The sequence below is a fragment of the Zootoca vivipara genome, chromosome 10 (assembly GCF_963506605.1).
Source record: "Zootoca vivipara chromosome 10, rZooViv1.1, whole genome shotgun sequence".
NCBI classification, from domain to species: domain Eukaryota; kingdom Metazoa; phylum Chordata; class Lepidosauria; order Squamata; family Lacertidae; genus Zootoca; species Zootoca vivipara.
In genome coordinates this window covers 12,026,248-12,051,940 of record NC_083285.1, presented here as the reverse complement: position 1 = coordinate 12,051,940, position 25,693 = coordinate 12,026,248, and the positions used below count along the sequence as shown (strand labels likewise).

Below are 25,693 nucleotides of genomic sequence, written 5' to 3'. Positions count from 1 at the left end.
CTTCCTTCCTTCGCTCCTTCCCTCCCTCCCTTCACACACACACATACACCCGGCTCGGCCGACCAAGCCGCGCACTGCGCATGTGCCACGCTCAGCGCGCGGCGGGTGGAGGAGGGAAGGGGAGGCGGGGCCAAGCCGGAGGGGAGCCGACGGCCGGCAGCGGCGCGTCATTAGGAGAGCGCAGGCGCGCGGCGAGGCGCGTCATCGGGAGAGCGACGCGCGCCTCGCCAAGGCGGACAAAATGGCCGGCAACGGTGGATGTTGGGGGTGGAGTGCGGGAACCAGTCACATCGGAAGTTTTTGATGTTTGATGTTTTATCGTGTTTTTAATATTCTGTGGGAAGCCGCCCATAGTGGGGTTTAATAATAATTGTTATTATTATTAAATAATGTATTCTGGCCCAGTATAATAATAGTAATAATTATTTATACCCTGCTCATCTGGCTAGGTTTCCTCACGCTTCGCGGCTGCCGTCTGTCGCTTGCTTTCCCCCAGTGGTAATTCGTATCTCCTGTGCTGCGAGAAAATCCCAACGCATTAAGCTCTTTTATGTACGAAGGCGGAAGGGTGGGGTTTAATTTTCTAACTGGAAACTTTGCACCAACACCGTAGATCTCGCTGCCCGAGTAATTTTTGCTTACGATTGCAGTCTTGACAGCTGCGTAGATATCGGAGTCCTGGGAGGGACGTGAGCGCCAGGATTTCCACTTTTGAACAGGAGTTGTTTTTTGTTTTTCAGAAGTTTGTCAGCTGAGCCCTTCCTACAGACGTTTAGGTTAACTTGTTATGCTACCGTTGTTAACTCCAGAAAAGGGAAATTTCCTGAGGGAATCCCTCGGCTTGATTTCTTTTCTCGCTTTTATTCAGAGCCTGTGATCCATGACAGCTGAATGACAGTTGTGGGGCTGAAAAGGTGTAGGTTGTGTTTCTCGGTCACTTGGTTCATGTCGTGAATGCTTTCAGGCCTGTGCACACTTTGCTGGAAGGAAGTAAATAAAACTCTGTAACGGCTGTTTGCTGGGTTTACTTCTGAGTAGACATGCATATAATTGCACTGTAAGTTGAGGTGTTATGGCACTGTTAGAGCTGTGTAAGCAGAAGTTGTGAAGGAGGACTGGATGCAATCTTGAATTAATGGAAAGGAAAGACATTCTTGCAGACACAGATTTTTCAAGCCCTGTGGTGCTTAAACCTTGCAGCCTACATCTGCCCAAACTCTTGCTGCTATCCAATTATTAAAGGTGCATCTGAGCACCATAAATATTAGGCGTGCCCTCGCCTTGACAATGCTTGTTCTGTGAGCTGACATGGAGGTATAGCAAGTTTAATACATAATTTATACTTTGCACCCAGAATGAAATGAAACACTTTGGATCTTAAATATTACAATTAATCATATAAAGGTGATTCACAGATCTTTCATATAAGACTACTGTCCTATGCACATGTATGCCTGTACTTGCTTACTCCTGGATATTAGTCTGCGTGTGTGACTTCAGCCTGTGAATGTGTGTGAAGACATGATGTACAGTAGAATTTGTTAAGATTTGCACAAAGACTGGTATTGTTCCAGAATTTATTGTATGAGCATAAGAGTACCCTTATAGCATTGTTTTCCTTGTGTAAGGGGATAGGAGTTTAATTTTGATAATTAAACTGTCGGTGGTGGAGGGGGGGGGGAGAATATCCTTAAAGCAAATTAGATTGATCCATTTAAGGGCCCCTGACCATCAGGTCCAGTCGTGTCCGACTCTGGGGTTGCGGCGCTCATCTCGCTCTATAGGCCGAGGGAGCCGGCGTTTGTCCGCCGACCTTCTGATCAGCAAGCCCTAGACTCTGTGGATTAACCCACAGCGCCAGATTGATCCATTTAGCATAGCACATATTGCTTTGACAATAGGGACGCAGGTGGCGCTGTGGGCTAAGTCACAGAGCCTAGAGCTTGCTGATCAGAAGGTTGGTGGTTCAAATCCCTGTGACAGGGTGAGCTCCCATTGCTCGATCCCAGCTCCTGCCCACCTAGCAGATCGAAAGCATGCCAAAAAGTGCAAGTAGATAAATAGGTACCGCTACAGCGGGAAAGTAAATGGCGTTTCCGTGTGCTGCTCTGGTTCGCCAGAAGCGGCTTTGTCATGCTGGCCACATGACCTGGAAGCTGTACCCCTCGGCCAATAAAGCGAGATGAGCGCCAGAACCCCAGTCAGTCACTACTGGACCTAATGGTCAGGGGTCCCTTTACCTTTACCTATTGCTTTGACAGACAACAGCTTTTGAGCAGTGCGGGTTTTTTTTTTCTAGTTTTAATAGCTTTCGGCTAGAGATACCAGTTAAATCTGAGACTTTGTCTCGCAGGCAAGACCACATGTTCTGTCACTAACCAATACCTGTTTATATTTAGCATCCTGAAGAGACATTTGTATCTGGCTAAATACACACACTATCAGACTGGATTCACCCATGCAATTACCAGATTATGGGTTTTGTTGACACAACATTTGTCTGTTTAGCATGCAAAAGATTTTGTAAGAGGTTTACCAGTACCACCACTCTCAGTCCAAACTTTTCCCAGCTGTTGTATATTTAAAATCTTACATAACAGAAATTTACCTCACTTAGTTGCTGGACCAGTTGTATGACTTTGGACCTACGCCAAGAGAAAACATCAGAGAGCTCTTTTGTGTGAGAAAGATCTTTTTAGGATAGAGAGTTGTATGTGTGGTGCAATTTTGACTGTCTCAAGTCTTTAAAGATGTTGATTAATTGGGTCCAGATAGACTGTGGAAATTGGGTGTCGTTTTTGAAAGCAAACTTTTGTAAATTAGGGAGATAAAGCTGTGATGGGAACACTAGGCAAGATGACTCATAAAACAGCTTCTGTATACAGTATATATTCATTTTGGTTTTACAGTGATTTTCTGTAACTAGGTAAAGCCCACCACCTAAACATATTAAACAAGCACATTATGAAACGAGTCTTAACTGATGTGGTTAGGATCTACTCTATTTTCCATCATTTGTACTGCAGATCTTTTCAAACTGTAAATAGTAAGCCTTTCTGTGTCAAGGGAGGGGAAAAAAATCCCTTTCTCTCCCAAAAAATAAATAAGGCAAAACTAGAACTCTCAGGCTAGTTATTAAACACACACAAAATGGAGAGTGGGAAGAAAAAACAGAATTTTCTTTTTTAAAAATTGTCCAGAACTTGAGAAGGTCAGAAGAAGATTAAAAAAACAACAGGGATGACAGATTTGAATCATTCATTTATTTAACTTAAATAATTTTATCACTAGCTGAGGACTTCTTAAAAAAGGCTTGTAATTAAAGGCTGTTGTGATGCATTATGTCATGTAGGCCTGAAATACATAGTGTGAGCTGCATTTTGAATACTTGAGTATCTTTCAATGAATGTTACCCTTTATACAGAAAGTAATTCTTAAAAAGTATAACTGAAAGTACTAGAATGTTGTAATTACAGATAATGGAATGAAATAGTTTAGTACGTTTGCAAGAATCCCTTGAGAACAAGGACATCTGGCCATTCCCTAAAATTAACATAATATAGACAGAATTCAGCTTCTTTTTTATTTGAATTATCAGGCCATTTGTTTCCAAACTCTTATTTAAGATTGTTGATTGGTATGGGTCTTTGCATCACATGTTGCGATTGCATCTTAGTATGGGTTCTAAAGTTTTACTTCCCCACTTTTATTCTTTTATTGTGTGACAGTCCTAAGCATTACTTAATTCAGTTTGAGACCTGGGTTCATGCAGATACTTGTCACATGGCAGATAAACAGGGCTGCTCACATACTATTGCCATACAGCTTGCTGTATAGAAGTGTCCCCAAACTAAGGCCAGGGGGCCGGATGTGGCCCAATCGCCTTCTCAATCCGGCCTGCGGACGGTCTGGAAATCGGCATGTTTTTACATGACTAGAATGTGTCCTTTTATTTAAAATGCATCTCTGGGCTATTTGTGGGGCATAGGAATTCATTCATTATTATTATTTTTCAAAATATAGTCTGGCCCCCCACAAGGTCTGAGGGACAGTGGACCGGCCTCCTGCTGAAAAAGTTTGCTGACCCCTGTTGTATAGGGATATGGGAACCTTGAGCCCTGCGGAATATTATTGCCCAAAGCTGTACCCATCCTTGACAATATTGGCCGAGACTGATGGGAATTGCGAGTCCAACATCTAAGGAGCCAAAGGGCAACCCTCAAATAACAATGTATCAGTATTAAATCCTAATACTATAGAGAAGTTGCCTGTGGAAACAGAAAATATCCTCAGTAACATATAAAGAATACAAATGTTGTTGTTACTAACAGAACATGTGACAATGCATACCATAAAAAATGTTCCCCTCCATTGACAGACTCAAGGTAGTAAACTAATTTTTTTACTTAATGTTTTAAAATTCTGTTGGAAGCTGCCCAGAGTGGCTGGGGAAACCCAGCCAGATGGGTGGAGTATTAATAGTAAATTATATTATTATTATTATTAATAATCATAATTAAAAGCATTTTTTTCACCATCCAATGAAAGATAATAGTTTCATGTACAGTACTTTCACTATGATCTACAAGTTACAGGTGTAGCTATAGATGTAATCTATTCCATCATAAATTCATATAAATCACCCCACTACTGATTGCTTTTGTTTTTTATTACTTAATTTGTATTGTATTCTTGTAAATTGTCACAATCTTCTTAAAAGTAATCTCATCCCCTACAGTCCCGATCAACCATAGCATCTGCAAGATGCCCTCTCCTACAGAATGCAATCCTATCAGAAAGTCCATTCTGCATGATGTCAGAATTGGAACTTTAGTGTGACAGCAGGTAGTTTGGAATTCCCTCCCATTATATCCCCAACAGACAGTTTCCTTTGTCTTTTTGACACCAGCTTTTCAACAAGCCTTCTAAATGAAGAACTTTATTTCAGTTGGTATCTGCATTTGATTTGATATTTTTGCTTCTGTTGTTTTAAACTTTTATATGTACATGGTTTTTAAATTCTTTTTATACATATAATTGTTTTAACTTTAATAAAAATGCTTTTCAATATATTTTTACTATGTGTATTGTAAATAGCTTTGGCATGCCTCGTGGGAAGTGATGCTTACATGAAATAATAATAATAGTAATAGTGCACCTCCTTCTTTTATATATAAATATATCTAACAACCTTGTGAGGTAGGCTATATGCCGAGACAACCCCTGTCTTAAGGCAGGGTGGAGATTTGTGACCCTCGTAATGTTGCATTATGGCTCCCATCATTCTCCCGTGCTGGCTGGCTAGACTTGTCACAGAGGTCTCAAAGTGACTATTTAATATTTAAAAACGCAAGCACAAAGAAGATACATTATAATATTGCCACATTCATACAAAAGCATATGCAATTCATAGTGTATACAAAAGACAGACAACTGTGGAATATTTGGGCACCACACTGACAAAATAGTGGTACTAAGAACGGAATCTGAACAGTGGGAGGGCACCAATGGCAGGAGGCTTCATTAGGGAAAGCGCACCCCAGTTTAAGAACTGTTTTGGTTTAAGAACCGACTTCCAGAACTGATTAAGTTCAAAAACCGAGGTACCACTGTAGAACATATATGCACTATATCAGGCATCCCCAAACTTCGGCCCTCCATATGTATCTAAGTCATGGAACTGCCTTCCCCAGGAGGTTGTGGACTCTCCTTCCTTGGAGGCTTTAAAGCAGAGGTTGGGTGGCCATCTGTCGTGGATGGTTTGGTTAAGACTCCTAGATTGAAAGGGGGGGTTGGACCAGATGACCCTTGGGGTCCCTCCCAATTCAAAAGCCCGGGGGGTGGGCTTTTTCTGTATATAATTTTTTATTAAATTTTGTTTTACAAAATTTAAAATATTCATTTAATAATAATTTATACTCCGCCCACCTGATTGGCTTTCCCCAGTCACTCTGGGCAGCTCCCAGCAGAATATTAAAAACAGGTTAAACAGCAAACATTAGAAACTTCCCTAAACAGGGCTGCCTTCAGATGTCTTCTAAAAGTCAGGTAGTTATGTCCCTAAGATTATCAATGACTTCCCTTCTTCTCTTTCCATGGTTCATTTGAATTTCATGTATCACAAATCCCTACATATTTTACCAAAAAACAACAACAAAAAACAACCACCCATACCATTCAGTATTCCATTATTGCATCCATGAAAACTTGGAAAGGTGGGCTTTCACGGGGTGCCAAAAGCACGTCAGTGAAGGCGGGCCCCAGTTGGGAGGCGAATTCTGGCTTTAAAGTCCTCTGCATCAAAGAAGATGAAGATCTAAGGGGCTGGGCCCGTTTAATCTTCCCAAATACAGTGGGATCTCGAGTGGCAAAGAACTTGACGCGTCAGGACTCCGCAGAACTAAGCCAACCGATCCTACGAAAGCTTCGCTTTGCACCTTGCTCCGCAAGGAAAAAACGCCATGCCGCGGAAGATCGCCCAAGAAAGGGCCTCGTGCTCAGTTCCCATCCACCTCGTCCATCCCTGAACGCGGCAGCAGCCTGCGATCTTAACAAACCCGACGCGCTCTCAGCCCCGCCCACCTCGCTCCCAAGCGCGTCGCGAGGATTGGTTGGCGGCGGGCGGATGACGATGACGGTCGCGGGCGGGGCGGGTCCTCCGGGGCCCCGCCCCCAGAACGCGCGTCGTCGTCCGCGGGGCTGGGAGGTGCCTGGCGCCCTCGCGTCCCGCTGCTGCTGCTGCTGCTCCTCCCCCGCCTCCCTCCCTCCCTCCCCTCCCCCGCCGGCGCGAGCGCTGTGGTGAAGCCGCCGCATTGTTTGTGCCGAAGGGGGGAGGAGGAGGAGGAAGAGGAGGGGAAGGTTCTCGGCCACGGGAGCCTTCGCGACCAACCCGCAGCCGGCCCTCCGCCCCCGAATGCGTCGCGGCAGCCGGAGACCGGGAGCCCGAAGGCGGCCGGGACAGCGCGGACGACGAGGCCCCTCCCTCAGTCTCCTCACAGCCGCTCGGCGTTAGCAAGCTGAGGGAGCCGCCATTAGCCCCGGAGTCTCGCAGCCAAGGGAGGGGTCGGCCAGCTCCCTCAGGTGAGCGCCCGCGGTCCGTCAAACCGCCAACCCCCCCGCGCCACCACCCACCTCACGGCTGGGCGGGCGGGCGCCATGTTTGCGGCCCGAGCATTGTCCCGGGCGGGGGTGGGGGGAGGAAAAGCCAGGCGGGCCCGGCGGGGAGAGGTAGGGCCTCGCAAAGGATAAGGCGCCGGGCCTGGCGTGGGAGGAACCACTCGGCAGGAGGGGAGGGGCGGCGGCGTTGGGGGAGGGGAAGGAACCATCGGCGCGCCCGCGGGAGGGGCGCCCGCTGTTGTTGATGTCGCGGCCGGGCGGGGAAAAGGCGACGTTCGGGAAAGGGGGTGGGCGGGTGGGGGGGCTTGTACGGGAATCTCGTGCAGGGCGCAACCATTCCGCGAAACGGGGGAGAGGATTGGGAAGAGGGAAGGTGGCCTAAACCTATCGAGTCTTTCGAGTCTTCCTGTTTCGCCTCGTTCCCGTCGGGGAGGAAAGGGTTACTTCCTGGGGAGTTCGCTTTCGCTTTCGGGGCGCAGCGCGACTTTCCCCACCCCCACCTCCCCGTCGCCTTTCTGTTGTAACTCTCAGCTGGGAGCTGGCCCGGCCGGATTCTGTGCACCGGGTTCCGCAGTTTGTAAGAGGAGCGTTAACTCCCAGGGACCAGGGCCTTTTAACTCGGCGGCATGCAGTTGGAAGCGGCTTTCATCTCCCTTTCTGTAACAAGAGATGATGTAAGACGCTCCGCAAATGGACGTGTGATTTATTATTTTGCGTTCCCAAGGGAACTGCAGATAGGGTAAACCCTGACTATAGTACTGTACAAGCCTTGCAAACAGTATGCTTCTTGAGGAAGGCTTTATTTTGGCTATGTGGTCTGGTGATAAAATGTTACTTTTAAGATGCTTTGGCTGTTGCTGAATAATGATGACAATTATTATTATTATTATTATTATTATTTATACCCCACCCATCTATCTGGGTTTCCCCAGCAACTCTTGGCAGCTTCCAACAGAATATTAAAAACACGATAAAATATCAAACATTAAAAACTTCCCTAAACAGGGCTGCCTTCAAATAGCTTCTAAAAGTCAGGTGGTTGTCTACACATAAGCATTTCTTTCTGTCATTCTTCTAGACATGGAATTCATTCCCTCTCTCTGAACTAGTTTATAATAGAGTATACGCTCTGAAAAGAACTTGCATGGTTCTTACTTTTCCCTTGGTTTTTATTCTTTTAAAAATCTTAGGGAAAATAGTAGTTTAGCACAATAATTTCTTCCACCATTTTAGCTTAGTTTTTATTCATATAATGCATGACATTTTGAAATGAATTGTGGCTGTCAAAATAGTACTGTAAACACAGCTTGGGTATTTTAAAAGTTTGCTTGGATCTAAAAATGTCTGGATGTGAGAGTCATTTCTATCTTTCTCATCAGTTCACCAATTATAAACAGAGAAGTAGTGGCCTACCTCACAAGGTTGTTAAGTCATTTGGTTCTCTAAGGATTAAATCTGATTCAATGTGATGGGTAAATCCCATTGAATTGGAAAGCCATAGGATTATGTTGTAATAGCTCTCCATAAAAAGCTCCCCATTGTGTACACACACAAACAGCTCTCTTTCCGTTACAAAAATTGAAAAGTGACATTGGATTTGATGTAGCTCTTCAGTCTGGAATCAGTAAAAAGAAAAGAAAAGAAGGGGAGGTGGGAGATGAGTTGCAAGCTACTGGAACAGGTCTGAATGGCTGTTTCATAAGAGTGCCAATTTTGATGAAAGTTTGATAGATGCCTCTTGCATTTGGGTGTTCACTCGATGAACTAGCTATTAAAACTCCAATTTCATAAAGTTTGTGTAGCTTCTGCTCCTCTTTCTTACCCCTCAATATTTATGATTAAAGAATTAGTTTAGTGGGAATATTTGCACTTCCAAAACGTGCTTATCATGGAAAAAAAATGTCAAAAACAATTTGAAAATAAGGAATATTCATCCTCTGTAATCTGGGGAAGTGGGAGAACTGTCATTTGGAGGGAGGGCATTGACACAAATGTTTTAAATAGAGTTGATGCCATGCATTACCCATGAATATGTGTAAAATGTTTTCTCCATTGCAGACATTTGTTGAGTGTTGCATGCTTTATGTCTTCAGATATCATTGCACAGCTACCCTATTCTTTTCTTACTAACAGCTGCGGTTACTGGAAGAGAAAATTATGATTACTATCCAGTAGTCTTCTATTACTACTTTTTTTAAAAAGCAGCTGCCGCCTGTTGAATTGCTTTCTGATGCATGTTTTGCAGTCTGCACAGTTTTCTAAAGTAATATATCAAAGCTTAAGTTTTGCAGTGATGACTTTATAAGTACTATTTTGTTTTGTGCTTCAGTTCTTTTTATGAGGCTGTATAAGAAGCTTTAGAAATTACGGCAGTCTAAGCTCAAATAAACCACAAACACAACCAGTTATTGGGTAATAACAGAAAAAAGATTGTGAACTAAGAATCATTCTGCATGTGAAGGAGTGCAGGCCTTGGGGCCTGCGTCCATAAAATGTTTGAGCAAGTTTTTTTTTTAGACATGCATTCCTTTAAGTGTCTGTTCTAGCTTTGTAGTCCATGGGGGAACGAACAGTGGGAGAAAGAGAGATAGGGTCCTTTGCTCAAGATTACCAAATACTAGTAACCCTTAACAACTTTAACTCCATTGGCATACTTGTCATCATGGACCTTCCTGTTGTGGTTGTAGCATCCACAAAGGCAACGGATACCCATCATATTTCTGTCCTGCTACACCCCACTCACAGATGTGTGCTTCCAAAACCACGAACTCATGTTCCTTGACGATATTGTGGATATGAGCAGGCATCCCCAATCTCGGCCCTCCACCTGTTTTGGGACTACAACTCCCATCATCCCTAGCTAACAGGACCAGTGAGGGATGGTGGGAATTGTATGGTTAGTCTACAATTCCCATCATCCCTGACCACTGTTCCTGTTAGCTAGGGATGATGGGAGTTGTAGTCCAAAGTAGCTGGAGAGCCGAGTTTGGGGATGGCTGATATGAGAGTTGTACACAGACCAATCTTTCCTATAACAGCCTAGTTCACTGAGCTGGAGGACATGGAAATACACGACCTTTGCCCTCTTCATTTGGGGGATTCTGTGTACGTGTACATACAAAGGATTTTTACCTCCCATGCTTTTTAAGGTGGATACGTGAATCCACAGGAGCTATTGGTGACGTGGGCACTTAAAATTAAATACAGTCTGGAGTAGGCATATGTGATCTTGTGTAGGTGGCATAGGCCCTTCAGTGCACTTGATGCACACCCTCTTGTGCGTTTACTGAAATGAAATAATAAGCTTTTAATCAAACCTCCCAGAGGAATTGAGTGAACTTAGTTAATGGTTGAAAAAATTATATTTAATATGCTTTTACTAACTGCATGAAATTATTCTAATCCTCAGGGAGCAAAGCTTTCCTTAGTAACGTTGAATGGTTGTATGGCTCAAAATGATCAAGGCTAGCCACAGTTTTTTACTGATTAAAAAGAGTTGACCACTTATTGTAGTCCATGTTCAAAGAAGCTAACTCATTGTTAATTGATTGTGCTGTAGTTTAGTCTGGAAAATAGCACTGAGGCTATCCAGGTAATAATTTTTTTTTTATTGTCTAGTAGTCATAGTTTTGTTTTGTTCCTGATAGAAAGAGTAAAATTGATCCTGTGGCAGTGAAGGTTGGTGCCTTGAAGAGAGAATCTGATGCTGTGAGACAGTCTTCTCCAACCTTTTGTCCTCCAGATATTTTGGACTGTTGGCCATGCTGCCTGGGTCTGCTGGAAGTTGTAATCAAAACATATAGGAAATCTACCTTAAGTGAATACTTGTTCAACTGATAATTTGACAGAGCTTATTTATTGAATGAAAGATCATTGCTGTAAACAGAACACTAAATTTCTGCCTACACTGTTTGTAAGCAGGACAGTTTACAGAAATGGCTAAGGTTTGATTTTGTTCCTTTTGTTTTTGAGATCAACTCACTGTCTTTCCTTTCCTTCACATTTTGGCATGTGAATTTTCACAACACAAGTCTTCTTTTTTTCTCTCTCTTGCCCTGTTCCCCATTAGAAACACATTGGATCCCTCACGGGTGCTGCCTCGTACTTGCATTTATGTACTGTATTAAACATCAGCACTTTCCACAAATTTCTGACCCTATTACAAGACAGAGCCATTCAAATATCATTTTTCTACTAATGAGCAAGTCAAGCAATACACTAAAGGGGAAGGAACCAAGTTCCCACTTCTTCCCAAGCATATCAGTCATAATTATGTTCCTCCAAGTTTTCTCCAAATGATTTTTTTATGGGCTCATTTACACTGCATCACAACATTTGTTGGTTCATAACTATAAATTGTGTCAGTGTCTGCTTTAACCCAGAACCTGAAAGTGTTGCTATATCTCATTATGAAAACTCTCCTTTCTCAGAGGCAAGTAAAAGAGATACGTACACAAAATATACCATCCTCTGTATAGTTTCCGGACAGTATGTATTAAAAGCTACACAAGCATAAACACAAGTGAAATCCTATAACATCAGGTGAAATGGTTCCTATTCTATATGAGAAAAATACAGCGTAAGAGCATTATGAAAACAATCTTTGTTGATAGTAATATAGGTCACAAACATGAATTATGTATATATTTTTAGTTGAATAGAATTATATACAAATTCAACATTGGATTTAATTCTGTGGATTTCACGTGCTGGCTTAGATCCAGACCACGAGAAAAATTAGGCTACTTGTGCAACAGAGTTGTTTCTTTACCCCTAAAATCTGTTCCTCACAGTTGGTGTGGGGAGAGACCCCTTTCTCACTGTAGCTCTCCATGTGCAATCCCATGTTCCTTGGCTTTGGAGAGCTCTGTGGGTTGCAGTCAGAAGGAGTCATTGAGAAACCATTGCATGAAAGACCTTGTGCAAGTCATTTTTCATAATTAGAGGCCCATTTTGCTTGATAGAAGAGTAGAATGCAATCCTCAATATTGTGGAGCTAAGGAGAATAAAAAAGTGTTAAGTATTTGTTGACCTCTGTTAGTTGCTATAACAAATCCTTCATAGAAATCAGCATCTGATGCTCACTTCACATTTCTTTGAGCCATTTTTGCAGAGGTCCATTTTAAAATTATTTCAAGCCATCCTGTATTAGAAACAAGGTGATGGATTTTTATTTTTATTTCGCTCTTTCTTTCTTTCTTTCTTTCTTTCTTTCTTTCTTTCTTTCTTTCTTTTGCACTGGTAGGCCCCAGGGAGGGGTAGGCAACCTAAAGCCCGGGGGCCGGATGCGGCCCATTCGCCTTCTCAATCCAGCCTGCAGACGGCCCAGGAATCAGCATGTTTTTACATGAATAGAATGTGTCCTTTTATTTAAAATGCATCTCTGAGTTATTTGTGGGGCATAGGAATTCATTCAATTTTTCCCTGCAAAATATAGTCCGGCCCACCACATGGTCTGAGGGACGGTGGACTGTCCCACGGCTGAAAAAGGTTGCTGACCCCTGACCTGATGGAACGTTGTCTTGTATAGCTATCACCTCTCCAATGATAGCCTTAGATGCCTTCGTTTACAGGCTGTATTTTACTGCCACCATTCCGTTCCTTGCACCAAAATTTCAAGCTCTGGTATAATTTAATTTCTGTCTCTATGATAATCCATCTACATAAAACAAATAAGTGCAAAATAAATTTTCCAAATAACATTAAAGTGTTTGATCCAAAAGGCTATGAACAGTAAGCTGCAAATGCATTGGAGCTTCCTGGCTCCTTTCATTGCAGGTGTACTCTCTCTCAGTCTGTCATTCAAACACACACACACACACACACACACACACACACACACACACTTTTCTCCATTCTGCCTCCTTGCTTTTGGAAGTCACAGGACCCTTCAGGATTCATCATGCTGTGAAATGCTGCAAAAATTGGCGGCCCTAATCCTTACAAGTAGAAGTTTTTTTCCCCTGCCTGTGCATAGGACTCTCTGTCAGTGAAGTATACCTGTTTTAGTTTATGCTATGCTATGTTACACCTGTGAATGATGAATATTTGTTTGAATGTGAATTAATGAGTGGTTCACTATTTCAAATATATATAGTGAAATTAGGAAGCAGCATGCCCAATGAATCATTAATCTCTCCAATAAACAAATCTGCAATCAAAGCTTGCTATTGCTTGAAGGACTGGTTCTTACTCTGCACACTTCTGAAAGCACAAGCGCTTTGTTCTCCCTTTGCTTCTGCCAGTCCTTAGCTGGAGGAAAGCAAACCAGAAGCTAGCTTTCCATTATGCATGAACCAGAAGTAATGTTTTGTTCCCCCCTTCCAGACAAGCCATGAGCAGTATGGCTGGGCGATACATCGTCCAAAACAGTTTTCAAGTCCATATAATGATACTGGTTTCATAATTTTTAACCGGGAAATATATCATGATCATGATGTGTATTAGGACTAGATGATATATCATCCCAAACCTGTTTGAAGTCCATATTGTGATACCAGTTTCGTAATTTTTGACCTTGCAATGTTTTGCAAATCGTGATGTGTGTGTTCGTGTAGTATTAAAGAATAACAATGCAGGAAAAACTGTGAAGCCATCCAATGCCTCTACGTGGCTCCATCCTTATTTCAGACATTGTGATATATCAGTACTTTGTATTGTTTAGCTGGTGATATATCACAGTGTTGAAAGCCCAGCCCTAATGAGCAGCATGCAAAGATTTGTTCTTGGCTTACTGTGTGTGGTGTGCTTGCGAGTTCAGGCAAATGACAATCACTGGTTTGTACATAACTTGAAGCTACCCTCCAATTTCTTCTCCAGTGTGCTGAAGCCAAAAACAAAGCATAGTCTTTCGATCAACATGCTCCAACACACTGTTTGATCAGTTTATACCATAGTTTATTTTAAACTATGTTTTAAAATGACATGCGGCCCAATCACCTTCTAAATCCAGCCCGCGGACGGTCCGGGAACCAGCATGTTTTTACATGAGTAGAATGTGTCCTTTTATTTAAAATGCATCTCTGGGTTATTAGTGGGGCCTGCCTGGTGTTTTTACATGAGTAGAATGTGTCCTTTTATTTCAGGCATCCCCAAACTGCGGCCCTCCAGATGTTTTGGCCTACAATTCCCATCATCCCTGACCACTGGTCCTCTTAGCTAAGGATCATGGGAGTTGTAGGCCAAAACATCTGGAGGGCCGCAGTTTGGGGGTGGCTTTTTTATTTAAAATGCATCTCTGGGTTATTTGTGGGGCATAGAAATTCGTTCATTTCCCCCCTAAAATATAGTCCGGCTCCCAAAAGGGGGACAGTGGGGGGGGCGGTGAGGGACAGTGGACCGGCCCCCTGCTGAAAAATTTTGCTGACCCCTGGTATAGAGCCTTTTAGAGGGGATGGGATGTTTTAATGTTTTTCTTTTCATTTCTGGTTTTAATATTTTATGTTTTTTTTAAATGACTTTTTCCTCCCTGAGGCAAAAAATGCAACAGATAAATGGAATAATAATAATAATAATAATAATAATGGGTGAAAAACTACTATTTAGTTTTAATAAATGGGCTTGTTTGTGTCTTGTATGAGTAGAAAAATGCTTTTAAATTACTATTCTGAATTTACCTGCCCTGCTGCAACTCCCTGTTTCTCATCCCAAGCTATTAGACAAGGGCTCTCAACCCTCAGGAGCAGCTTTGGGGTGGTTGTAGTCAGGAAAGCCCTATTGTACAAACAGACTTTCAATAGCAGTTCTCTGGATCTAACTCATTTTGAATACCAGTGACCAGTAAACCAGTAAATATATTATGCTACTAGATAAAGCCACAACTCTGTTTCTTCAGATAGTGTTAAACTACGATCTTCATCACTTCTAGCCATTGTGGCCAGTAGTTAGGGATGATGGGAGTTGTAGTACAACAGTAGCTAAGGTTGGGGAAGGCTGACTTAATGACAGAACACACATCTGTTTAACTGCAGGGATGTTTTATAAAATGAAATGTTAAGAGTTTTCTTAAATTACAAAAATGTGTAGAGTTGTTACTGTGGTCTTATGAAAGTATTTTGTTTCATAGTTTTTAAATGCCTTCTAGATACTACATTTAATTTTTATCATAGAAACCACCTAGTAGGTAAAAAAAATGTTTCTTCTTTTGTCTTTCCTGTTTTCATATTAAAATATACAATTTCATCTTACAATCATGCTTCTAATTTTAGGTAATCAGTACCAAATGAGGAGGAAAGGAAGATGTCATCGAGTATCTTCAGCAAGGCACTCTTCTTCTCCATGCAGTATTAAACACTCCCCTAATAGAGAAACTTTGACCTATGCCCAGGCTCAAAGGATGGTAGAAATAGAAATTGAAGGGCGATTGCACAGGATCAGTATCTTCGAACCTCTGGAAATTATATTAGAAGATGATCTTACAGCCCAAGAATTAAGTGAATGCAACAGCAATAAAGAAAATAGTGAAAGGCCACCAATCTTTCTGAGAACAAAGAGGCATAGAAACAGCAAAGTTAAAAAGAAAAATGAAACGTCTCCGAGTGCGCATGGCATCCCGTCTACAGCAAGTACTCTTCCAGAACCCAAAGTGCACATTGTTGAGTACAGTCCACCTTCTGCACCCCGGAGGCCTCCAACGTACTATAAATTTATTGAAAAGTCTTCAGAAGAACTTGATAATGAAGTGGAGTATGATATGGATGAAGAAGATTATGCGTGGCTAGAAATAATCAACGAAAAGCGAAAGGGTGATGGGTTCTCGGTTGTATCGCAAAACATGTTTGAATTTCTTATGGACCGTTTTGAAAAAGAATCTTATTGTGAGACTCAAAAACAGGGTGAGCATCAGTCTTTAATTGATGAAGATGCCGTTTGTTGTATTTGCATGGATGGAGAGTGTCAGAACAGCAATGTAATACTTTTTTGTGATGTGTGTAACTTAGCAGTGCATCAGGAGTGTTATGGGGTGCCATATATACCTGAGGGCCAGTGGCTCTGCAGGCAGTGTCTGCAGTCCCGTTCACGGCCTGTAGACTGTGTACTGTGTCCAAACAAAGGAGGTGCCTTTAAAAAGACAGATGATGATCGATGGGGACATGTTGTTTGTGCTCTTTGGATTCCGGAAGTTGGATTTGCCAATACAGTTTTTATTGAGCCAATAGATGGAGTTAAGAACATTCCCCCTGCCCGATGGAAGTTAACATGCTACCTCTGTAAACAGAAAGGTGTTGGTGCCTGTATTCAGTGCCACAAAGCAAACTGCTACACAGCATTCCATGTTACATGTGCTCAAAAAGCTGGTTTGTATATGAAAATGGAACCAGTGAAAGAGTTAAGTGGTAGTGGCACGACATTCTCAGTAAAAAAGACTGCATATTGTGATGTACATACACCACCAGGTTCCATTCGGAGACCTCTGAACATTTATGGAGAAGCTGAAATGAAAAACGGCCTCTATAGAAAAGAGGGCTCTGCCAAAACAAGGTCTACATCAAAAGTCAGAAAAAAGGCTAAAAAGTCAAAGAAAACACCTGCTGAACCCTGTACAGTTATGCCTGCAGTATCTGCTCCATGTATCCCTCCTCAGAGGTAAGAAAAACATTAAAAGCTAATGCTTTATTTACCTTAATGGTATGTTAAAATTTAATTTGCTTTATTTTAATTTCCTTTTAGTTGTTGGCTTATTGATGGGGAATAAAACCTGCAATACTTTATGGCACTATTTGAGAAACAAGTTAATAGAATTTTTTAATGTTCCTATTCAGTAACTTAATATTTTTGTAAAAGAGAGGATAGCTTTCAGAGTCATCATTGCTGTGGTTTGAGTTCACTTAACATGAACAGAAAACCTTTAAATTATTTACCTAGATCACAGGTGGACAGTCAGTAGCCCTTGGCCTCATTTTTATGCAGCCTTCAGTGTTTCTTGAAGCTGCCACATTTCCCCATTCCATCAACATTTCTTTTTTGCTCCTACATTTCCTATTTACTCTTCTTTGCTTTTCAAAGTGTTTCCCCCCTCCTTATGTAGCTTCAGGGCAACTGGAAGTGGCAGTATTTTGTTTAATTTAAATCTATGTTTGTTTCTCTAAAGAAAATAAATTCCCCTGTTTGTATGGCTTGAGGAAATGGATGTCTGAGAACAAATGGATAGGCTTTTGCTTTTTGTGTGACCCACTAGTATCAAAAGAATTACCTTTACTTGCTTTCCAAAACAACAGCTATTAATCTGTTGTTCTAAAAAATCAAAAGTCCTCTGCATGCTTATTTGAGAGTAACCCTGTCACAATCCTATGAGACTTTCTTCTGAGTAGACTTGCACAGAATGGTCTTGATTCTCACATTAATCTAGTCAATGTTTCTAGTTCCACCCATCATTGTCTCTGTTTTTGTCCACCACTGGAATGCAGCTCTGAAAAAGGGGTTGCCTATCCCTTTCCTACATCCTCAATTAGCAATTAGAATTTATTTTCTTTCCTGGGGTTCCCTGTTTCCCCCCAGCTATGCTGTGTTAGTGGAGTTGGGTTTGTGAATCTGGGGGGTATTCAAGAGTGACTTCCTGTTTGTATGATGGTGTCAACCTCTAATCCAGGCATCCCCAAACTTCGGCCCTCCAGATGTTTTGGACTACAATTCCCATCATCCCTGACCACTGGTCCTCTTAGCTAGGGATCATGGGAGTTGTAGGCCAAAACATCTGGAGGGCCGCAGTTTGGGGGTGCCTGCTCTAATCATTCAGAGGGGTTACACACAAAACATCACATATATATTTAAATAATTTCGTGGAACTCATCAATTTTAGAAATTAACTTTATTGGCCACATATTGCTTCTTTATATTTAAAATTTATATCCTGCCTTCGTCCCCAGGGGAGCCCAGGGTACTTACTGTGCGTGATGTGATACCCATATTAGAAATGGAAGTTTGGGTGCTGCATACTTCTACTATTTCATATATAGACTTGGTTTATTTTGAGAAATTGATTCTTAAAGGCAACCCTGACAGATGTAATATTTTGGGACATATTTGCCTCAACCCAGAAAACTACTGGGCAGACCATTTGGTCTAATCTCTGTATTTTATCAGATGTTTGTTGTTGTTGTTGTTTAGTTGTGACCCCATGGACCAGAGCACGCCAGGCACTCCTGTCTTCCACTGCCTCCCGCAGTTTGGTCAGACTCATGTTCGTAGCTTTGAGAACATTGTCCAACTATCTCGTCCTCTGTCGTCCCCTTCTCCTTGTGCCCTCAATCTTTCCCAACATCAGAGTCTTTTCCAGGGAGTCTTCTCTTCTCATGAGGTGGCCAAAGTATTGGAGCCTCAGCTTCACGATCTGTCCTTCCAGTGAGCACTCAGGGCTGATTTCCTTAAGAATGGATAGGTTTGATCTTGCAGTCCATGTGACTCTCAAGAGTCTCCTCCAGCACCATAATTCAAAAGCATCCATTCTATCTGATGTTAGGAAGTGTTAAATGCTTCTCTTTCCCCTGTGCTTTTAATAGTGTACTACTGCCTAGGAAATAATTACACATACAGACCTATGGCCCAGATCCAAGTCTGACTGTACTCAGGGAGGTTGAAATAGTTGTCAATCTTGCTTTTGATTTATAGCTCCTAATTCTGAATTTAAATTTACTTTTGATGGTTCCCAACCTTCAGCAGCAGTGGAATAGGCATTTGGAGAGAGTGAGTGAGGGCTACATTAGGATGGGTGGCCCCCCCTTGTATATGTGTATGTGCAGTTTTTTGGATGCTATATGCGGTTCTAATATCTTTGTATAGCCCTTGAATAAAATTAGTGAAGTTACATGCAGAAGTGTAAGGAGAATTGTTTCTAATAACACTCATCTGTAAATTTGTTTTCCCCAAAAAAATATTTTAGCTAATTACTAGAAGGTTATTTCTATCTCAACATTCCTAATGCAATCCCCTATTATCCAGATTGGCATGCCATGAAGAAAAAGAAACTAGTGGAAATAAGATGCACCTGTTGGTACTTAGATGAAGCAAACACAGCTGGCATAGTAATAGAAATATAGCAGTCTGATACATCAAACTTGTAAATGGCAACTTGCCTGGATCTTATATCAGTTGAGAATCATCTCTAGGCAACCAGTTTAATTGAAAGAGAGTTGATTCTTTTTTTAGTATTGCACAGTCAAATGTGACTTTTGGTGTGTGGACATGTAAGTCTTGTAAACTTGCTTCACTACATAACTTCAGTTAAATAATTAAATCAAGGAAAATAATTCAGTGAATATGTATTGATTTGTCAAAGGGCTCTTTCTATTCTTTTTTGGTCTTTATTGTGAAACATTCCACTAGGAAATAACAGGTGAAAATAACATTCTAGTTATATCAGGTTTTGTAAGATTTATGTAACTGTTTATAATACCCTGGTTCCAAAAGTGTGACTAGCTCCAAGTGCCTAAAAGAATTTTCAGTTAGTGTTTCTTGGAGAGCAGTCCCTTACCCCCAGTACATGGGAAAACTTTTGAAATCAAGGCGAATTCCAAAACAAGTTTGTGATGTAACATTGGTGTGTCATCCAAAATAAAGAGAGGGGATACCTAACTTTCCTGAAGTTCTTCTTATACCAGCCCATGTAAATGTTAGTATCATTTCAAAACATTTCCGATTCAGAAGTATTCCATGTTCTTTCTTAATTAAAATATGCAGTGCTGAGTTACAAAAAATGTTTGTTTTCCCCCTATGCTTTAGATTAAATAAAATTATGAATCAGGTGGCTATTCAGCGAAAGAAGCAATTTGTTGAAAGAGTACATAGTTACTGGTTACTTAAAAGGTTGTCCAGAAATGGTGTCCCTTTATTGAGAAGACTGCAGTCTAGTTTGCAGTCACAAAGAAACACACAACAGGTATGTATCTTCCGTAATTTCCAGCATAATTAAACTGCTCATGTGATTTGAGTTGATAATATATGGCATAGGTAGCTATGAACAGTATAATTGTGTATTAACTGAAAAGGAATATGAGATTTTAATTCCTATCTTTGTTCTACTAGAGAAAAATAGTATACCTGGAATCGTAAGTAACTTCACAGGCTAGCTGGACTCAAAATTATTCTTGAAATGCTTGCGAGAAGCTACTGTTAGCTGTAGAGTTAAGAGCAGAATAACATAAAAGCTACTATTTTTCTTTCATAAGAGGGAAGATGATGAAGAAACACAAGCCTTAAAGGAGAAGTTGAAGTACTGGCAAAGGCTCCGTCATGATCTGGAGAGAGCACGGCTGCTGATAGAACTTATACGAAAACGCGAAAAGTTAAAAAGAGAACAGGTATATGAGTAATTACATTTATTAGGATTTTGAAGGGTAACGTTGCCGAGTCAGGATTGATTCAAAGGATGCACACTCTGGGACCCACAAATCTTGAATGGCCTTGGTAGCCGCCATAATTTATGGTTACCAGAAACCTGCTCTTCTCATAATGAGGGATGGGTGGGATCCCCTTGTATCTGACATCACACTATGTGGAGGACATCTCCAAAGCACAGTGAACTGTCAGGAAGAACTCCTTTCTCAAATTCTAATCTCCAGGGGGTTCTTAATTGTGTGTCATGCTCCATTTCTGAAACACCTAGGGTGCACACAAAGTGAATGTGCATGAATCCTACCTTCTTCCCATTCTTAGAGCTTTGGGGATCAGAGATATTGTGCAGTTGTACTGTGCTTGCTCATAGAATTGGAAGGTACCCCAAAGATTGCCTAGTTCCAGCAAACCTAGCACTGCATTCCAGATGGCTGGCCATCCAGCATTAAAACACTTTAATGGATAAGAGTCCACCTGACAAGACTCTTTGTTCTACTGTCAAGCAGCTTGCATTGTCAGAAAGTTGTTTCCTAATGTTTAGTTTAATGCTGTCCCCGCCCCCCCCCCTGTTACTTATGTGATGGCCAGCTTCAAATATTTGACTATGGCTATCATGTTGTTGTTTTTAAAAGTCTCTTCTCCAAGCTAAACATACCCCACTCCCTCAACCTTTCCTAATAGGACTTAGTCTTAAGATCCCTTACTTTCTCTGTGGGTGTTCTTTGCTCATGTTTCAGTGCAACTTGGAACAGCCTTAGAGCACCTTGGAAGCGTGACGTAACTGGGAAAGCTCCAAGCTTTGAAAGAGCACCATGATTATGTGTCGTGTTTCATTGGTATACTCTCCTCTTGAACATTTCCTATGGCTCTATGTTAGTTGTATTGCCAAAAGCACACGCAGTTTTGTAATTAAGCTGTAAACATTGCCAGATACAGGCAAATCAATTTGCTTGCTTCCTGTGTTACTGCCCATTGAACGTACATCACATGTAACATTTAAGATGTGGTCCTGTGTACACTTACTTGTGAGTAAGCACCATTAAGCTTGTTGGAATTTATTTCTGAGTAAAGTTGCTTAGGATTGATAAATTCAATTTTTCATAATTACAGTCTGCAATCATATCCATGAATGAAATGGATTCTGTTTCTCTTCCATTGCATAGATCAAAGTGGAACAGGTTGCCATGGAACTTCAGCTAACTCCATTTACTGTACTACTGCGGTCAGTTCTAGACCAACTACAGGAAAAGGATTCTGCTCGCATATTTGCTCAACCAGTGAATCTTAAAGAGGTGAAACTTTAATATTTCTGATACAGTTGGTCAGTTTTGTATTGAAGCGCTAGCTTGGTAGCCATAGGTGCCTTGGAATTTCATGCAGGTGAGTGAGTAACCTGTTCGAGGATGGACAGATCACTCCATTCCTCCTCTGCACTCAGCATAGAAATTGAGGGAGTTGCCAGAGGAGGAAAGTCCCCCTCTGCCATCAGCATGGAAATGCACTGCAGGATGTGGAACCTGTTAGAAAAATAATTATCTGGTATTGCCAGACTTGCACATGAAGGATAAAATGCTTTAATTTGCAAACAATAAAATGTTACTACCTTCATTTTCTAGATTTTGTGAAAGCATGCAATATAAAAATAATTATTTTGTTAAAATTAAACATTAAGGGAGGAATCCAGTGTCTGTCAGTGCAAGGATTTCTGCTCCTGCTAGTGCAACCGTTTAATTGAATCCAACCCTAATATTTGATTCTTCAACCAGATGATAGCATTTAATCATATAAATCTCAGAAGAGTACTTTAGATTATTTTCTAGCTTAAATATTAAAATTAATTTGTCTGTGCCCACGTCACTTTAAAATAAAGGTTGCATTTAAAAGTAGATTAAGGGAACAGATGTTTGGAAAGTGCAAAGCTTCAAATTATCAAGGTCACAAACGTACACATTTATACATTTCTATGTATCTCATTGATTCAATATTTTTAGGAAGAAACTTAAGTAATTTTTTGCCTTCTGTTAATAAGGTGTAGTATATTTTTGCCTTCTGTCAATATGGTATAGTATTTATATTTCTGCATCAATCAAAGAGCAAAGAATATTTTTTTAAAAAAATGAATAAATATGTATTTGCAGGTTCCAGATTATTTGGATCATATTAAACATCCCATGGATTTTTCTACTATGAGAAAACGGTTGGATGCCCAAGCTTATACAAATCTCAACGAGTTTGAAGAAGATTTTAACATTATAATTGAAAACTGTATGAAATACAATGCAAAAGATACAATATTCTATAGAGCTGCTGTGCGGTTAAGAGATCAAGGAGGTATTGTTCTGCGACAAGCTAGAAGAGATGCGGAGGCAATTGGGTATAATAACGAAACTGGAATGCACTTACCTGAACGGCCTAAACTTGAAGCTCCTCCACCTTTTACCTGGGAAGATGGTAAGGATGCATCAGAATGAACGCTGATATAATATTTTCAGGCTATAGAGTGGGTCAATTCTTGTTCAGAATTCTTGAAGCCTTTTAAACAAGGTGTGTTTCTCACACAAAGGTCATCTTTGCCTATAGCACTAAGCCCTGGAACATTGTTTATTAAAATCTACTGAGCAACCCAAGCATTCCTATGTCACTCCTCTTCTTTCACAAGTGGAAATAAACTATGAAGTGGAAAGTTTAATGTTATGTCCAAACCCAACATGTAATGTTAAGTACAATCCACAATTTTATAGCCAGCTTAATGATGGTTTGTTGCTGGCTTAGCCATTATGGGTTTAAAAAACAAAACAAAAAAAACCCATGATCTCAGATTCGAAACACAAAAGCTAGGACCTTTGTGATTTGGTTACTCGCTTCATTCCCAGGAATAAAGGAGTGAAGTTAGGCAGTGTATGCAGTGTGGTTTGATAAATGAAGCTTCATGGCTTAGCACTATATGCAATTGCACTTTAGGGACATGGCCAGGGTTACCTGCATTTGCGGCACTGTGGGGACGGCTGTAATGTAGAAAGCCCTATCACAAATTATTTGTATCTCTGAGATTAAAGATCATTTTGTGATGTGAAACAGGACTGCTCTTAGGAAAGTAAATACTGAAATCCTATTGTTTATTTGCATGTTTTGTGGACTGTGCCCTTGGAATGTAGGTGTTGCAATAGGGAAAAAAGTGTTGGACACTAAAAAGAACTCTTATAAGAGCATAATAAAGCAAAATAAAAAATCATTTAGAGTAGAAAGAAGGCAAAATATTTTAACATGGAAGGTTAAACTAGGGGTGAATGGACTTTCCTCATTTCTTTCTGGATTCCTTCCACAGATTGACTGACAGTGCCTGTTATGTTCGTCTTCCTGTTTATAGTGAATTTCTAGAACATGTACTATTTGCTTTTGCCACAGCTTCCTGTTTCTACCATTAATTTGCATAATTTCCCCATCCACTCACTCCTACCCCGATATGATTTATATTCCTGTCTGTATCATAATTATCATTCTGGCCTCCTAGGAAAAGAAAGGAATCTTGATTTAAGCTGCTGCACATACAGAAGCAATTTTAAACGTATATGTTGAGAGAGTTAAAGCTGTGGTAGACTGTCTTCCTTCAAAAGCAAAAGTAGGGGGAGGGGAAAAAAGGGGGGGAAGCATGTATGCAAACTAGCAGTAGTGCAATAGTAATCCATTTGTTATTATGCCGTGAGATTTGAGAAAAAGCACTTCTTATATATTCATATGAGATTTTGGGGATAGCATTCCAAAAACACGTACTCCTAGTGCAGCAGTCTTTACAAATCTCTGGAATGCAGAGTGGAAGAATAGCAGAAAGCAAATGCAGCAGTGCCGTTTCATGACCTGTGCAAGGTAAAATTGAGTCACTAAATCTGTGGAGAAATTCGCAGGGAGGGAAATTCTGCATACAGGCTTACACATATAATTCGTTTCAGATTGGATGGCCAAATACATTAGTAGGTTTGATACAATAACTCATAAAGGCATTTTTGTGCCCTTCAGAACATAAAATTCATGTTCAGTTCATGTTGCAGAGGGGTTGGATGTGGAAAGTGAATGAGATTATCAATCGAGCTTGTGGAGCTGCCAGGACAGTCTTAGCATTGAATATTTGACACTGCCATCTTGAATCATACCATTGGCTCATTTTGTTTTTTATTGTTCATTGTGATTAGCTGTAGCTCTTGGGTTTCAGGCATTGGTTTTGCCCAGCCCTGCTATTGAGGGTCCTTTCAAGTGGAGATGCCAGTGATTAAGCCTGGGTCCTTTGGCATGCAAAGTTAGTACAGTCGCACCTTGGTTGTCGAATGCCTTGGTGCTCGTATGTTTTGGCACCCGAATGCCGCAAACCCGGAAGTGAGTGTTCCGGTTTGCAAACATTCTTTGGAACCCAAACATCCGGCTACTGCTCCTGCGGCTTCCAATTGAATACAGGAAGCTCCTGCAGCCAATCAGAAGCCGCCCCATGGTTTTTGAAGTCGAATGGACTTGCAGAACGGATTCAGTTTGAGAACCAAGGTACGCCTGTACTTTGGAGCATCTGCTTTGCATGAGGAATGTCCATTGCACAAGAGACTGCTGTCTGAAATCCTAGAGATTTCCTAGGGGTGTTTTAATGATTTTAGTGAAAATTGTTGGGACAATACCAGCCGCAGTGGGAGAACAGAATCCTACAATTTATCAAGTGTTTCTGCTGCGCCAGTGTTGCACTGTTTTAGCTGTGCTCTTAATGCTACAAGGGGGGAAAAACACTGTTCAAATGTCTATGTTTTTAACTTCAGTGGATAGGTTACTGAATCCTGCTAACCGAGTGCACATGTCTTTGGAAGAGCAGCTGAAAGAGTTACTAGAAAAACTTGATCTCACCTGTGCAATGAAATCCAGTGGTTCTAGGAGCAAGCGAGCAAAGCTTTTAAAGAAAGAAATTAACATGATTCGCATCAAGATAAGCCAGCAACATCATCAGCCCTCTCAGATTGAATCAGGTATTGGAAGTTTTGAAGAAGAAAATGCAGTATTAGAACAAGAAGGCGAAGAAGGTAAGATCTATTAATTTAAGCCAGTATTAATAAAAAGTTGATAGAAATTGCCACAATCTTTGAGTGAAAGGGGATAAGAAATTACTTAGTGTTATCAAAAGCCCTGCACTTCTGTATATTTTTGTAGGTTCTAAATACAAATTTAGGAAGCTAAACTTAATTTGGTTAGTATATAACCAGAGGTGGGTGTTTTTTTT

General features: G+C 41.0%; 1 protein-coding gene across 4 annotated transcripts in view; it reads left to right on the top strand.

Moving 5' to 3' along the window:
* The first annotated feature begins 6,936 nt into the window (after positions 1-6,936).
* Positions 6,937-25,693, top strand: part of BRD1 (bromodomain containing 1) — a 38,112-nt gene continuing 19,355 nt past the window's right edge. For all 4 annotated transcript variants that reach the window (XM_035127067.2, XM_035127066.2, XM_035127065.2 and 1 more), the window contains exons 1-7: positions 6,937-7,080; positions 15,324-16,701; positions 19,834-19,990; positions 20,280-20,411; positions 21,609-21,737; positions 22,584-22,896; positions 25,239-25,496. In XM_035127067.2, the coding sequence (XP_034982958.1) occupies positions 15,338-16,701; positions 19,834-19,990; positions 20,280-20,411; positions 21,609-21,737; positions 22,584-22,896; positions 25,239-25,496 (2,353 nt within the window). In that variant the 5' untranslated portion in view covers positions 6,937-7,080; positions 15,324-15,337. The remainder of the gene's footprint in view (positions 7,081-15,323; positions 16,702-19,833; positions 19,991-20,279; positions 20,412-21,608; positions 21,738-22,583; positions 22,897-25,238; positions 25,497-25,693) is intronic.